The following is a 13,187-nucleotide window of genomic DNA, read 5'->3' as shown; positions in this document are numbered from 1 at the left end:
CACAAAACCATTGCAGAATAATCTTGTTTTATTTTACAAGGTACACTTTATAGAACACAGTAAAGTGCGTAATCTTCAGTTTCATTTGTATGTATAAAACAGAGTCTGTCTCACTTTTGAGAGCTGATGTAGGTTTACTGTGGAAGAGATTCTGGGAGTGAGAACCAGCAGACTACATTCAGATCGCATAGTAAGGATTGTTTCATATGGCAACAATGAGCACACATCCGTGTTTTAATACAGAAACTCACATTTAATACACCAACCCAGTTGCTTCCATAGTTTGCCTGTAAAAATGTGTGCGTAACTACAAATGTCATAGGCATGTCCCATTCAGAAAATATGGACCGTGAACTCATACAATTCTTAGCTGATATGTTTCAAGGTCAAATAGCTTTTGAATTGTTCATTGTTACCACATGACAGCGTTTCTCAGAAACATTGAACCAAATAGTGGTTTCTTTTCAAATAAAAATGTAGCTCAAGATTAATGAGTGTGAAAGAAGGCCTGTAACTCACAAGCTAAGTAATGCTAAGAATATGCAGCTTTAGGCTGCAGACATAAGTTTTAACGAAATACATGAACATGCTCGTTTCTTAAATACAAAGGGATGAATAAATGATCCAATCTAGACTGAAAATGTAATTGTGTGCTATGTAAAATCATGCATTTCCACTATAAATTATTTTTAAATAATAAAATTATAATTACAGTATGTAAAGAACATATACATGTGTCCCTGCTCCAGCGGGCCTACTAATGGTGATTGTGCTGCCCACAGTAGATATACAGAAAAAAACCACCTCCTCACACCCGTCCCCATTGGTCAACTGACTGTCTACGAATAAAAGATCCATTACAGAAACTATTACACAGATTTGATTTACAACCAGTTATTTCACTAAATACTGAATCTATTACCATGATTAGAGAGCTGATAATTCAATGGAATAAGTCTGAGTTCAGACTGCTGAGCTACTGCCACCAAAGCCACAATTTTGTTCATGTTTGATTCGAATGTGCTTTGAAATGAGAAAAAGTGAAACAGCTTATGGTGAGTGAACATTATTCACATTGTCTAGACTGCTGTTGTTTCGGTTTGGGAACTAATCCGAGGTACAGCAGACTTTTGAATCTTTTAAAAGATTCATATCTGATGTGCTGAGGCACTGCAAACCAGAAGGTGGCGTTGAAGCTCACTTGATTACATTCCCACGAAAGCGACATGTTACATCTGCATCCTTGGTTAGAGTTGGTTAATATTGTCCTAGGAGGGTTGCAATGACATTTTAACGGTATGATAACCGTGTCATGGCTTCGCGGTAGGCCTACGGTTTTCCACACTTGATTTCAAATCCATTTCAGCTGCACAACAGTTATTCTCAAGGTAAAAATTAGCCAAAATAATGCTTTAAATTAAAGATGAAAACCCTCTCGTTTGAAACATTGCTAATATTAAATAGTTATTAGGACAAAGACTATTTATACTCACTCAAACAAAACAAAAAAACATTCAAATTGCACGCAAGTTTTCATAAAAACTTAAAACATAAATCATTATTAGCAGGTCAAAGTCCTTTCTTCTAGCTAACTATCAAACTTTCCTGAGGTAAATGTAACGTTATGTCACATGTTATTCACAAGCTGTTTCATTGACTTTTTTTCGTGGATAAAACGCTGATTGGGCGATTAAGAGCTAACATTTCAAGATGTTCTAAATCTTTCAACATAACTTCTGATGTTCATTCATGTTTATTTCATGGTAGTAAAGGTAAAATGATAATTTCACACCCGCTCAGCGCTATACCGCTTTATTTGCACAATCTGTCATGCATTAAAGAGCGCCAAAACGTCATTTATTATCTGGATTTTGTGCTAAAATTGACAGAATTTGAAAGCTAAGACTTTGTTTCTTATCAAAAGTAGGTAATGGCGCTACCCAGATAGCACACAAATATGTCTGCAAAATGTCTGTTAAAGATCACTTGATCTGGAAAGCATCTGCTGTGTACAAACATCTGACATCTACATACATTCTAAATCATAAACATCTTAATGACATCTAATAGACGTCTCTTCGACATCTGACAGGAAACGTCCAATAAACGTATTGCAGATGAGTAAACACTCTAAAAAAATACATCTTGCAGATGTAAATGCAGTGATGTAAGTGTGCTATCAGGGTACAAGTAACGTGAAGCTTTATTCAGCCTTACTTTTCTGCATTCCCGGTACGCTTATACTGGTATACCGCTGCAACCCAACCTAGGATCAACAACGATGACAACACAACATGTCTGCTGGCCATAATGAAGGAGTTTCTATTGCATGCAGAGCATTTTGCATCTGAATGCAATATATATTTGCAGCAAATCGCAATCTTGTCTTTTGAAAAGCGCTTGTCCTGCATATACAAATCATTTTTTTTTTTTACAATGTTGTCAACACGATTTTTTGCCTCAATATACTATACATACGACATGTAAATGTGCTGAATTGTACATTTTTTACATTAGGCTTAAAACAGTGCTCCGTCAGCTGTAGTATGGTGTGAAGATGGAATAGCATGTCTTAGTTCCTCCCTCCATGTACACTTTACATGTGCCCCGTTTGCATTCTTTGTGAACTTCAATTCTGTCAGGCAAGGGTCAAGCTGATATCCATGTGCTTTAAAGCCCCATATTCTGGATGTGTTCAAATCCTAATGGAACTTTAGGACAACTGGACCAGAAGTGATGGCGCAGCAAGCAGTAGCGTCAACACTTTCCCAACCGACAGCATTGCCACGTCAGTACAAAAAATCTTCAACAAGAGTTTGCTCTGTTCGCTCAGACGCCGTTGGAGCTCGGCTCGTGGGTGATTTCTGTAGAATGGTTTTCTTCAGGCGATTCTGGTACCTCTCCCGTCACCGCCATACGGATCACTTTGAGCCAGCGCAGTTTCAGTTCCTCGCTTTCTGCTGCAAAGCTGTGGACTGATTTAGACTGAGATAGTCTGAAGCTCGCGGGAGGGTCGGTGGGTCTCAGGCTGTCCTCCACCTGGTAGCCGAGCAGAGGAATCGTGGACTGGGCCTTGACATCCTGTGAGGACATTAAGTCTTTGTTTAGTAAAGAGAAGTGCTGTGCAGGAACAGAAATATGACGGTTCAGTGAGATAAAAGCACACTGACCTGAGGTGCTCCGTACAAGTAGAGAACTAGAGCTTCTTTTTGAGGAATGACACACCAGACTTTCTGCCAGGGCTTGTTCTTCTCGCAGTACTGCAGGAAGCCACACATGATACTGTTGCCCGAGAACTGAGCAGCTTCAATCTGTGAGGGAGAAGAAGTGAAGTTTAGTACTGTAGTGTAAATGCTTCATAACTCCTGTGTGAGATGACAGCGTGAATTTCATGAAGCCTGTCAAGCAGAAGCCTGTCAAGCCTGTCTGGGTCATATTTCACTTCAACATGAAGTTTTTTTTTTTTTTTTTCAAGAATATCAAGTGTACACATACACACACATATATATATATATATATATACATACACACACACACACACACTTCAAACCACTCATACATACATACATACAAACAAACAAACATACATATATACACATATATATATACACATATATATATATATATATACACACACAGTATATATATGCGCATGTGTGGTTTGAAGTATTAGCATATATCATACAATTTTTACAATATATTTTCATTATTTTCATAGTTTAACTTATTTCTGTACAATTTCAAAACTAGAAGAATAATTTGCTTAAATAAAATTAAAATTAAATTAAAATTAAATTTTTTACTGACCTAATTATTGAAGTATTTAATAAATTCAAACTAAAAAGCAAAATAACTGGATTCAGTAAAAATAAGCCTTCATTTAATTTATGCAAAATATATTTTTATTGTAATTTTGAGGTGAAATATGAATCTGACATTCACTGAAAGTAAAACAAAAAGAAGGTAAAAAAAAAAGGGTTCAGTTTTTCAGTATTTGTGATAAGCCAGAGCACTTCCTCAAAAGTCAATGATGCACAAAATGACAGTTTAGAACAGGAAACAAGCAAATCTATTACTTCACAAATGTATTTTAAAAATGATTCCCATAATCAGCTTTGTAGCTTTGCTCCCTCTTCTAAAGTGTTACCAAACCAGAACGTTAAAACATCAGGGCACCAGTGGTAACACTTTATAATAAGCTTCATTAATAATATTAACAATATTGCATTACATGATGCTAAACAGATCATTAGTTCGTGTAAATTAGTTAGAAATTAAATTTGAGTTTGTATATATATTTTTTTTTCATACATACTCTGATCTGTTAAGCATTACTGAATGTTTGTTAATGACTGGTTACTGCAAGTTATTATAAAGTGTTACCGACCGATCTTACCGCTGCTGAATTCACCACAACAGTTCGTGGACGTCGGATTTTCTTCCGTAACTGTATATATATATATATATATATAAAGGTTATATGATGTCCTTTTTTCTGACAGTACAGCGTGTGGTAATTGATACATTATAGAATGCAGTTCTGACCCCAGGTCACATGATCCTGAACTCACCTCTAGAATGCCCTTCTTCTTTCCCTCCCTCTCCTCACTGTCTATATGGCCAGTCAGGATGGATTTACAGTCTTTGCACACCTTGTTCATCCTATTCCCATCATATTCCAGAGGGGCTTTGTAGTCTGAGCACTTCCCGCAGACCACCTGAAAGTATATAGACATTTCAGCTCATGAAAAGTGCTTTAAAGCTGTGAAAACAGAATGTTTTTGGTTTGCTGCTGCTTACGTATCCACAGGCCCGACAGTGATGTCTCCTGCGTGTTAAGGCATTAAAGGCCTCTTTGCACCTCATACACATGGTCACCTCATTGTCTCGGATCCAGCGAGGGGCTCTTTTACCCAGTTCTGATATCTTGAGATCCTACACAGAAATATAGACATGTTTAAACAATAAAAACAAACAAATCTGGACTACTATAACTCTATAGTCCTGCATTATGTGCACAAAAAACATAAACCTCAGACTTACACAATAAGATTTAAACTAGCATTACCATTCCATATAGCCATTACCATATAGTACTTATTATAGAATCGAGACATGATACAATGGCTAAATTGATATAAATCATTTTGATTGAATTATTTATTTAAAAAATGGAATAATTTTAAATTAATTTAAATAATAATTTAAAAACGAATAAATAACAGTTTTTAAAAGCTGAAAAATATAATGATTTTAATTTAATTATTAATGTGTTATTTAATTGTTTATTTAAATAATTCAATATTCTAAATATGCTGTTCTATAACACTGACCGTTACTTCCTCCACATCTTTGAATGCTGACTTAAAGGTCTCATTTTTCTGGAGATAGATGTGTATCGTTTCCTGGAATGCCTAAAACACAAATGAAGAAATTTTAAAAATGGACTTTCAATGACTTGATAATAATCAACAGGTAAAACAGTAGATATTACATTTTTACCTTAATCCAGCTTTCTTTATCCTGTTCAGAGCTGTAATAAGGCAACAATTTTAAAACCATTTACCCTAAGACAACCATTAAAAACACCCAATATTGAAGAATACACAGTACGCATTATAAACACAAACACAGATGGTCCGGTCTGTACCTGGCCTGCAGCTCCAGTGTCCGTTCCTTTCCAGAAACCTGAAAGGTGTGAGGATAATCATCATTGTACGTCTCCGTCACCTTCATGCCGTCAATGCCGATACGTGTGCGAACCGTAAACTTCTGTCCCACCAAGCTGAACTTTGGAACGCAGTACAACAGCATGTTGTTGAACTGTGGGAAAAGTTAATAGAGATTTATAATAATACATTTCCAAATGCTACTATAATCATAACTCATTAATGATCACCAGCATAGACTTACCAGGAAGAGATATCTGTCCATGGCTGAAGTGTTTCTTGCTGCTAGTTTCAGAATATGACCCTCTTTTATTAACTCATTTGAAGGGTTCACAATGTCCTCTTCCTCCCCCAGCATCTCATAAATCTCCAGCAATTTCTTAAGGTTTTCCTAAGGGACAGAAGACAGTATAAAGAGAAATACAAAACAAAACAATCTTAAATATACTGTAGGTCTTGCCATTCAATTTCAAGAGAAAAGTACTTAAACTTAATTTGCTGGTCCCCATTGACTTCCATAGTATGGAGGAAAAAACACTGCAAGTCAATGGGGACCAACTGAAGGTGAATTATCCCTTTAATAATTCATCGTTTTAGCCTGACTTGAGGTGTCAAAACATTTCTGAGAATATTTAATCAAGATAAAGAACACTCACTGTTTTTCTAATGGCAGTGTTGGAATGAGTGGCAGCCATGGCAATAATCTCTAAAGACTCTGCAAAGACAAAGATTTCACATTTAGAAAAGGTCATGTTTAACATCTGATTTAGGAATCTGTTCACTCCTGAACTCACTTTCAGCATCCCGCCGGTCTGTGTGATCCTGAGGAAGTTTCTTCAGATAGTCTTTGAGCAGCATCTCGTATCGTGGCACTCTCTGAACGGGCTCCAACATGTGGTGCTGCAGCGTCAGACTTCCACACACTTCTTGACTCTGAACACACAAACACAGACACGTGAATCTACAAACACTAAACAAGGCAAAAACAATGAGAGTAAAGAGAGTCAGGCTGATTAAATCAGCCGTAATTTGGCTATTTTGAAATGATCTGTGGTAGTTCTCCCTTATATCAGTACTAAAACATCCTTATTAATCAATAATAAAAATGTTCTGTTTTCAAATCATTTTGAGTTTTAAAATCTGGCTATTGAAAAGGACTCTGATGTATATAGTCTTAAACTGCAGTTTGTTACTCTTGAACAATGTTCACCTGGATTTCCAGAATGATGGCTTTAAATGGAGGCGATCGGTCCGTCCATTGCTTCAGCAGATCCATGGCGTGATCAAAGTTCCTCACATATTCAGCGTACATCTTCAGAAAGGGGGTGAGTTTCTGTAGGATGTCCCCAATGCGAGGTGTCGACGTCCTTGAGGAAAAATCTCAGAGCATTACGACCATATTCCTATCGATCAAACCAAACAATGTCTGAGAAGAGAAAGTGTGAATGTCTTACCATTCTCCCATGCGTTTTTCCAGGTCAGGCAGAAGGAACTGGCTGTGGAAGGTATTAATGGAAGAGATGTTGGAAAAGATGTTTTTCACCACATCCATGGGGAACGTGTCTTTTCTTGCTTCTTCTAACAGCTTGGTATAAAACACCTGCAGGGCCAGAGTTAGATGATTTATGGTCAGTGTGCATACTACTATATTTAACGTTATGATTGAACAACAATGCTTTCCCACTCAAGGCCTTGCAAGAGTTTGGTCAGTCTTTGAAAATGCAAAAAAACGCTTTTATGAAAAACAAAATGAGCCCATACCTTATCTAATAAGTTGAGTCGTGCAACATAAGCCTTCTCTGTCTTCAGAAGTTCATTTGCTATCTTGTAGAGCTTCTGCTCATTAGTTTCCTAAATAAAAAAAGTTAAATTTGAACATAAATACTGTATGCAAATCGACATCATTTTTTATATATTTGCTTCATGCAAATGTTGGTGTTTAAAGATCTTTGATGGTGAATAATGTCATATTTAACACACACACACACACACACACACACACACACAAAACATATATATTGTACATAAATATTTTACAATTTTTAAAAACAAACAGTATAAAAGCATTACTACAAATACTTATTCGTACACTCATTTAAATACTTTACCATTTTAATATGAAATAAATAATTATATAATGATATGAAAATAATAAATAATGAAAACAAAATAATGCCACAATTCCATAAATATGAAGTCTTTTAGCAAAATATAAATTATATTTTTTTCCCTTATAATTTTAGGGTGGAATATGACCTCTATTCAGTTCATATTTTACTTCACACAAGTTTGTTTTCAAATTTTTCCTCTGCCAGCTCTTCTTGAGGCACTACAAATAATTCAGATTGTCTAAAGTTCTGAGCTTTGGGCTCGTTTTAATTTAAATTATACAACACATTTTTGTTGAATTTGCTGAGAGGGAATTATAACACTACAGATGTGTCTTTGGTGCGAGACCCAGCTCAGCTCAGGGCTGAAGGGAAACTGAAGGGTCAAGGGCAAAACCAATTCAGAGGTTGACTCCCACTCCACCTACATTCCTCACCTCTCCATAACATTTTTCCCCCCTCTTTCTCACTATCACACCCATGCACGAGTGAACATCCATTGGCAAACACACGCTGTACACGCTGAGGTCTGTTAAAGCAACTTCCTGATGTACACTGCCCACAAACAGTGCTGCTATCTGCCTGTCAGCACTTTAAAGACACGTGTCCTATCTCTTCTTATCAGAGCTCACATAAATAACCTTTGAACTATTTCAGACACCCTCCACCACTTAGCTGATGAAAGAAACCAAGCTTCAACTTCCAATACGTCCAGCCTTTGGCACAGATGACTGCAATTCTAAAGAAGCTCATTGCCGAAACGTACCTCAGAGGACAGGAAATCAAAGGATGGATAAGAGGAAACAAGTTAATCCAATAAAAGAGGGACTGGCGTGGACAGAGGATGGAAGGTCTGTGTTTTTGAAGCTTCACGCATGTTCACATTCACAGAAAACCTGGTCTTACATTTATAATTAATGTAAATAATTAAAACTATAAAATAACACAAATGGAAGTATGTAAATTATATAGTGACCAAAAAATGTTAAACAAATAATATTATTATAATTTTAAAAAATACAATAATCAAATTAACATTTTAATTAATATTAAAATAATTAAAACTATGATATACAGAAGTAAGTGAATTATGTACTGGCCAAAAATGTAAAAAAAAAAAAAGATATTAATAATAATAAAATGAGTATGTAAAACAATTTCCTAAATCAAAATTTCTAAATGTAATTATTATTAAAATAATTAAAGCTATGAAATAATTCCATAATAATAATAACAACAACAACAACAACTACAAAATAACAAGCACATTATATAGTGACCAAATATAATATTAATAATAATAATAAATAATTAAAACAATAAAACATTATAATTAATGTTCAAATATTTAAAACTATAATACAAATGGGAATATAACTATAATACAAGTATGGGAACTACATAGTAACCAAAAATGTTAAAACAATTCTGAAACTCTTATATTTGAGTTTATTCTTGTTCTAGTGTAGATTCGAGCGTTGAACATTCCCTCAACCAACTTCAGGAGGTGCATGCTGGGATGCTTTTTAAATGCCACTGGAAGAGCCATTGAAAGAGTTCCAAAACTAATTATTGACTACACAAGCTTTTAGGTTTTTAAAACCATAATATACACTTCAGTCAAGCACGTCCAAGCTATTGATTGTAAACATCAGGAGACGATATCTTCTAGTGAAAGAACGCCATTAAATACAATTCATTTTGGTAATATATAGCTGTTTTTAAAAAAGCAATAATGCACTCAAGGCTATGCTGTATTGTGGCCTTTTAGCCGTGACTATACTAACTAACTAAAATGGCCTTGAGTGCGTAAGTAATGATAATGACAGATTTTGTCATCAGACTTCAGTCTACTTGATCTACATCTACGAGATTTAAAAAACAAAACAAAACTGAAAGCATTAATCCATCTGCAATGTTTTCTACAGAGGAAGTGAAGGCCTGGCCTGTAAGACTAAAGGTTAAAAAAACTAAAATAGCTTCTAATGTGAACGTCAGCATGTAAATCTGGGAGATGAGACAGCACATTGCTCAGCCGGGCCCAAGGTGTCAAATAACTGTGTGACAGTGTCACTACTGACTCCATAAACACACTCACACGGACAGACAAAAAACTCCTCACCAATCCTCTCAGATACCAAAACCATCTTACCTTCTGCTCTGGGATGCTGTTCATCACAACGTCACACTGCTCCGGCACTTTCCTCTCCTCCTCTTTGACCTGTTCTATGTGAGCGTGAGGCGGATCTACACAGTCCTCATCTACAATTTCCCTCTTAGCCACATCGCCGGCATCTCCGTTCAGCAGTCCCTGCCTGTCTACCCTCACGACTGGAACCGCGTCTTGCGTAATTCCGTCCATGTCCTGATTCCTGTCCTGTTCTCTCTTCTTTTGGGCTAGAACCCCATTGGGGGGTTTGAGAGCATGGCGTGGGCTGTTCGCAGGAGAGCCGGAGTCTGTGGGCTGCTCCGTCTCTCTCTGGTAGTTTTTGTGAGCCGGGCTGCAGTTAGGAGATCTGCTGACCTGCTTCAGAGGAGCGCCCTCCCTCCGACTGTCTGTGTGTCTGTTGAGAGAGAGAGAAAGTAGAGGAAGGTCACCTTCTTTAGAGTCAGAGAACTCCAAAAAACAACCAACTTTTAGAGTTGGCGAACAGAAAGAGAAAAATGTGTTTGTGTGAATGTGATGACGTTAAAAGAAGTGTTGAACAAACTTCCTCTGTCTTGTGGGGCGGCGATGTGTGTGTTTGCAGGGGACGTGTGAATGAGCGGGTCATGGGAGGAGTGGAGGAAAAGAGGATTGGAGGAGGATGGGAGGAACAGGGAGGGTGAGGAGAGGTAGAACACGGCTGCAGAGTGTCCCATGAGACATGGCTGGCCTACTTCAGAATACATGCCAACATGCAAGAACACACATTTACACACTCAAGAGAGCGAGACGGACGGTCTTTCTCTTTTGAACAAAATGCTTTCAGGAACAGTGGGAGCAAACTATAAAATATGTAAGAGATCATGAACAGTGCACCCAGACAGTCTAGTCATTCTTTTATCACCCTGGAGGGGTTTATTTTGTGATAATGACCGGATGACTGGACAGGATCCCACTTATTACATGGCTGCTTAATAAATAAATAAATGGACATGAAATATTTATTTGAGTTGAAATTATTTTACTATAAAGACCAGCTCTATCAATTTGAGCCGCTTTGACAAGAAAAATATTTGAAGTTTTATGCACAAATACAACTTTTAATTTGATTAATCTATTAGTAAATGTCAAAATGAACATGCTTTAGAATTATTTTAATTGTTAGTTCATGGTAACTAATGTCGACAAATGTAAACTTACTGCAAAGTGTTACCAAACAATTAATATAATTAGAAAGCTGAGACTTTGTTCCTTAAAAAATATCATAAATCAAGTTTTTTTTCTTTGAATCGAATCTCCACAAATGGCTCATTGCAATTCAAAATGATAGAGCATGTCACTTATAGCGATGGTCCAATCAGAATCAAGTATTTCAGAGCGCTGTGTAATAAGAATTCTTTTTTGACCAATGAACAATAAATAAGAGAGATGCACAATATAGAAATCGTGAAAATACCAATATTAAATATTTCATACCATATAAAGAAATAAAATAAAATGAATATTTTATATCATATCATAACTGATATGATATGATATTCTGAGTTTATACATTCCAAAAAATGTGTTACATTCTAAAGCCCAATTTAAGCTTATTTTTGTTTCTGTATAAGCATTTTACAAGTAAAATCAGGCTTTAGAATATTATAATGTACAACAGAGAAGATGAGTAATTGTTTAGCTTAAAATATGGTATAGAAAAAAATAGGGGGAAAAAAAATGTCTTGATAACATTTGCTTCTTATACAGACCAATACTGGTATAAAAAATTATAATATTGGCAACATGGTCACTGATACATTGTGCATCCCAAATAACCATCAAAACTCCACTTAAGCAAACTGTAAAAACATGATCCATTCATAAGCGTGCATAAACCAAACAAAATTAAGCCACAATATAAGGCTTTGTGGTTCATGCACACATACACACACACACACACACACACACACACACACACACACACACACAGATATCCTGCACCTCCAGCTGTTTCCCTGTCTACGGCCCACCTGCCCTCTAGATCAGATAGCGTTTCCTGTGAGATAGAGAATGGAGATGTAGATCTGAGTGTACGGAGCACTACAGTGAACACTCCAGATTACAGACTGCTATTAATACACCGTTGAGCTCTGGACTGCTGAGATGGATTAATATGTGCCATCTAACATTTTGTTCAGTGCATGACTCAAAACATTTCAAATCTGTCCCGTGCAAAGAACAAAAGCTAAGTCTTTGTTATCTGGTATGATGAAATGTAGTTACAAACAAGGCATTTCAGGAAAACAAAATTAAGCTATCAAATGAAGCCACACAAGTAGGGCAGTATGGATTTCATTGTTTTTTTCCCCATGAGGTTGTAAACCAACCTCCTGCAGTTGTCTGAGGTCATGGCACTTCGGTCAGCATTCATAAGTATGTGTTGGCCCAGGCCAGACAGCTGCAGGAGTTATCAGACCCCGGTTTACTCTATCAACCCGTGCGCTCTTACTTTGCTCCAGAGCTTACAGGATGAATTCCTGCACAGATTCTGACCCACACACAACACAATGGCACTAGACCGGCAGGCAAAACAGGATAAAGGCTTGCAGGGATTTATTTGTGAGGAACTGGGGTTAATGGTCAGTCCATTTTGTTACGGTGGCCATATGGTTTCATATGACCTGACTACACCGATGCTGAGCTACAGACTTACAGCAGATGAACGGAGTGAATATTATGCAGTAAAACAAATGCTTCACACTGAATTCATCATGGTTAAGGGGTGTTTTTAGTGTTTAAACCCATGTAACCATGGTAAAAACAATAATGCACTTCCTCAAGTGGCTTATTTCATAAAACAGCAGCAAAAGCAATGTGATAGAAGACACCAATGTTTAACAAATAACTAAATGCATTAACAATAAATCACAAAAAAATTATTCTTTTGCCAATAATATAGTATATTGGGAATTTCATGTTACTTGATCAGACTTTCACAATTGTTCTGTTACAGAAAAATTACATACAGTCAATGCCTCAAATTTCTTTTTAAAAAAACAAACTATGAGTTTACGTGCTTGACAAATTAGACATATTTAGCAACTTATATTTTTTAAACCATTCAATAATTTCAAAATTCATGTTTAAGGTATGACTGTGTAATTTATGTTGTAGAACAAAATGTGAAAGTCTCTTCAAATAATGTGAACCACAGATCTTATTTTACTCTTAAAAACCCATTAGAAATTCCAGAGGGAGCCAATGGTGAATTAGCCTTCCAGG

At 36.4% G+C, this 13,187-nt stretch overlaps 1 protein-coding gene across 8 annotated transcripts in view; it reads right to left on the bottom strand.

Moving 5' to 3' along the window:
- Positions 1-8: 8 nt before the first annotated feature.
- Positions 9-13,187, bottom strand: part of fgd4a (FYVE, RhoGEF and PH domain containing 4a) — a 47,013-nt gene continuing 33,834 nt past the window's right edge. For 7 of the 8 annotated variants that reach the window (XM_058750729.1, XM_058750731.1, XM_058750732.1 and 4 more), the window contains 14 exons: positions 9,930-10,341; positions 7,431-7,520; positions 7,124-7,269; positions 6,880-7,036; positions 6,464-6,602; positions 6,326-6,384; positions 5,914-6,060; positions 5,651-5,823; positions 5,503-5,533; positions 5,334-5,414; positions 4,801-4,935; positions 4,572-4,718; positions 3,171-3,311; positions 9-3,081 (listed from right to left, as the gene is read on the bottom strand). In XM_058750729.1, coding sequence (XP_058606712.1) covers positions 2,830-3,081; positions 3,171-3,311; positions 4,572-4,718; positions 4,801-4,935; positions 5,334-5,414; positions 5,503-5,533; positions 5,651-5,823; positions 5,914-6,060; positions 6,326-6,384; positions 6,464-6,602; positions 6,880-7,036; positions 7,124-7,269; positions 7,431-7,520; positions 9,930-10,341 — 2,110 coding nt within the window. In that variant the 3' untranslated portion in view covers positions 9-2,829. Of the gene's footprint in view, positions 3,082-3,170; positions 3,312-4,571; positions 4,719-4,800; positions 4,936-5,333; positions 5,415-5,502; positions 5,534-5,650; positions 5,824-5,913; positions 6,061-6,325; positions 6,385-6,463; positions 6,603-6,879; positions 7,037-7,123; positions 7,270-7,430; positions 7,521-9,929; positions 10,342-10,488; positions 11,858-13,187 lie in introns of those variants that run through there. The other variant, XM_058750736.1, reaches the window with a different exon arrangement.

This window comes from Onychostoma macrolepis, chromosome 18, assembly GCF_012432095.1.
Source record: "Onychostoma macrolepis isolate SWU-2019 chromosome 18, ASM1243209v1, whole genome shotgun sequence".
NCBI classification, from domain to species: domain Eukaryota; kingdom Metazoa; phylum Chordata; class Actinopteri; order Cypriniformes; family Cyprinidae; genus Onychostoma; species Onychostoma macrolepis.
This window is presented reverse-complemented; position numbering and strand designations above follow the sequence as displayed.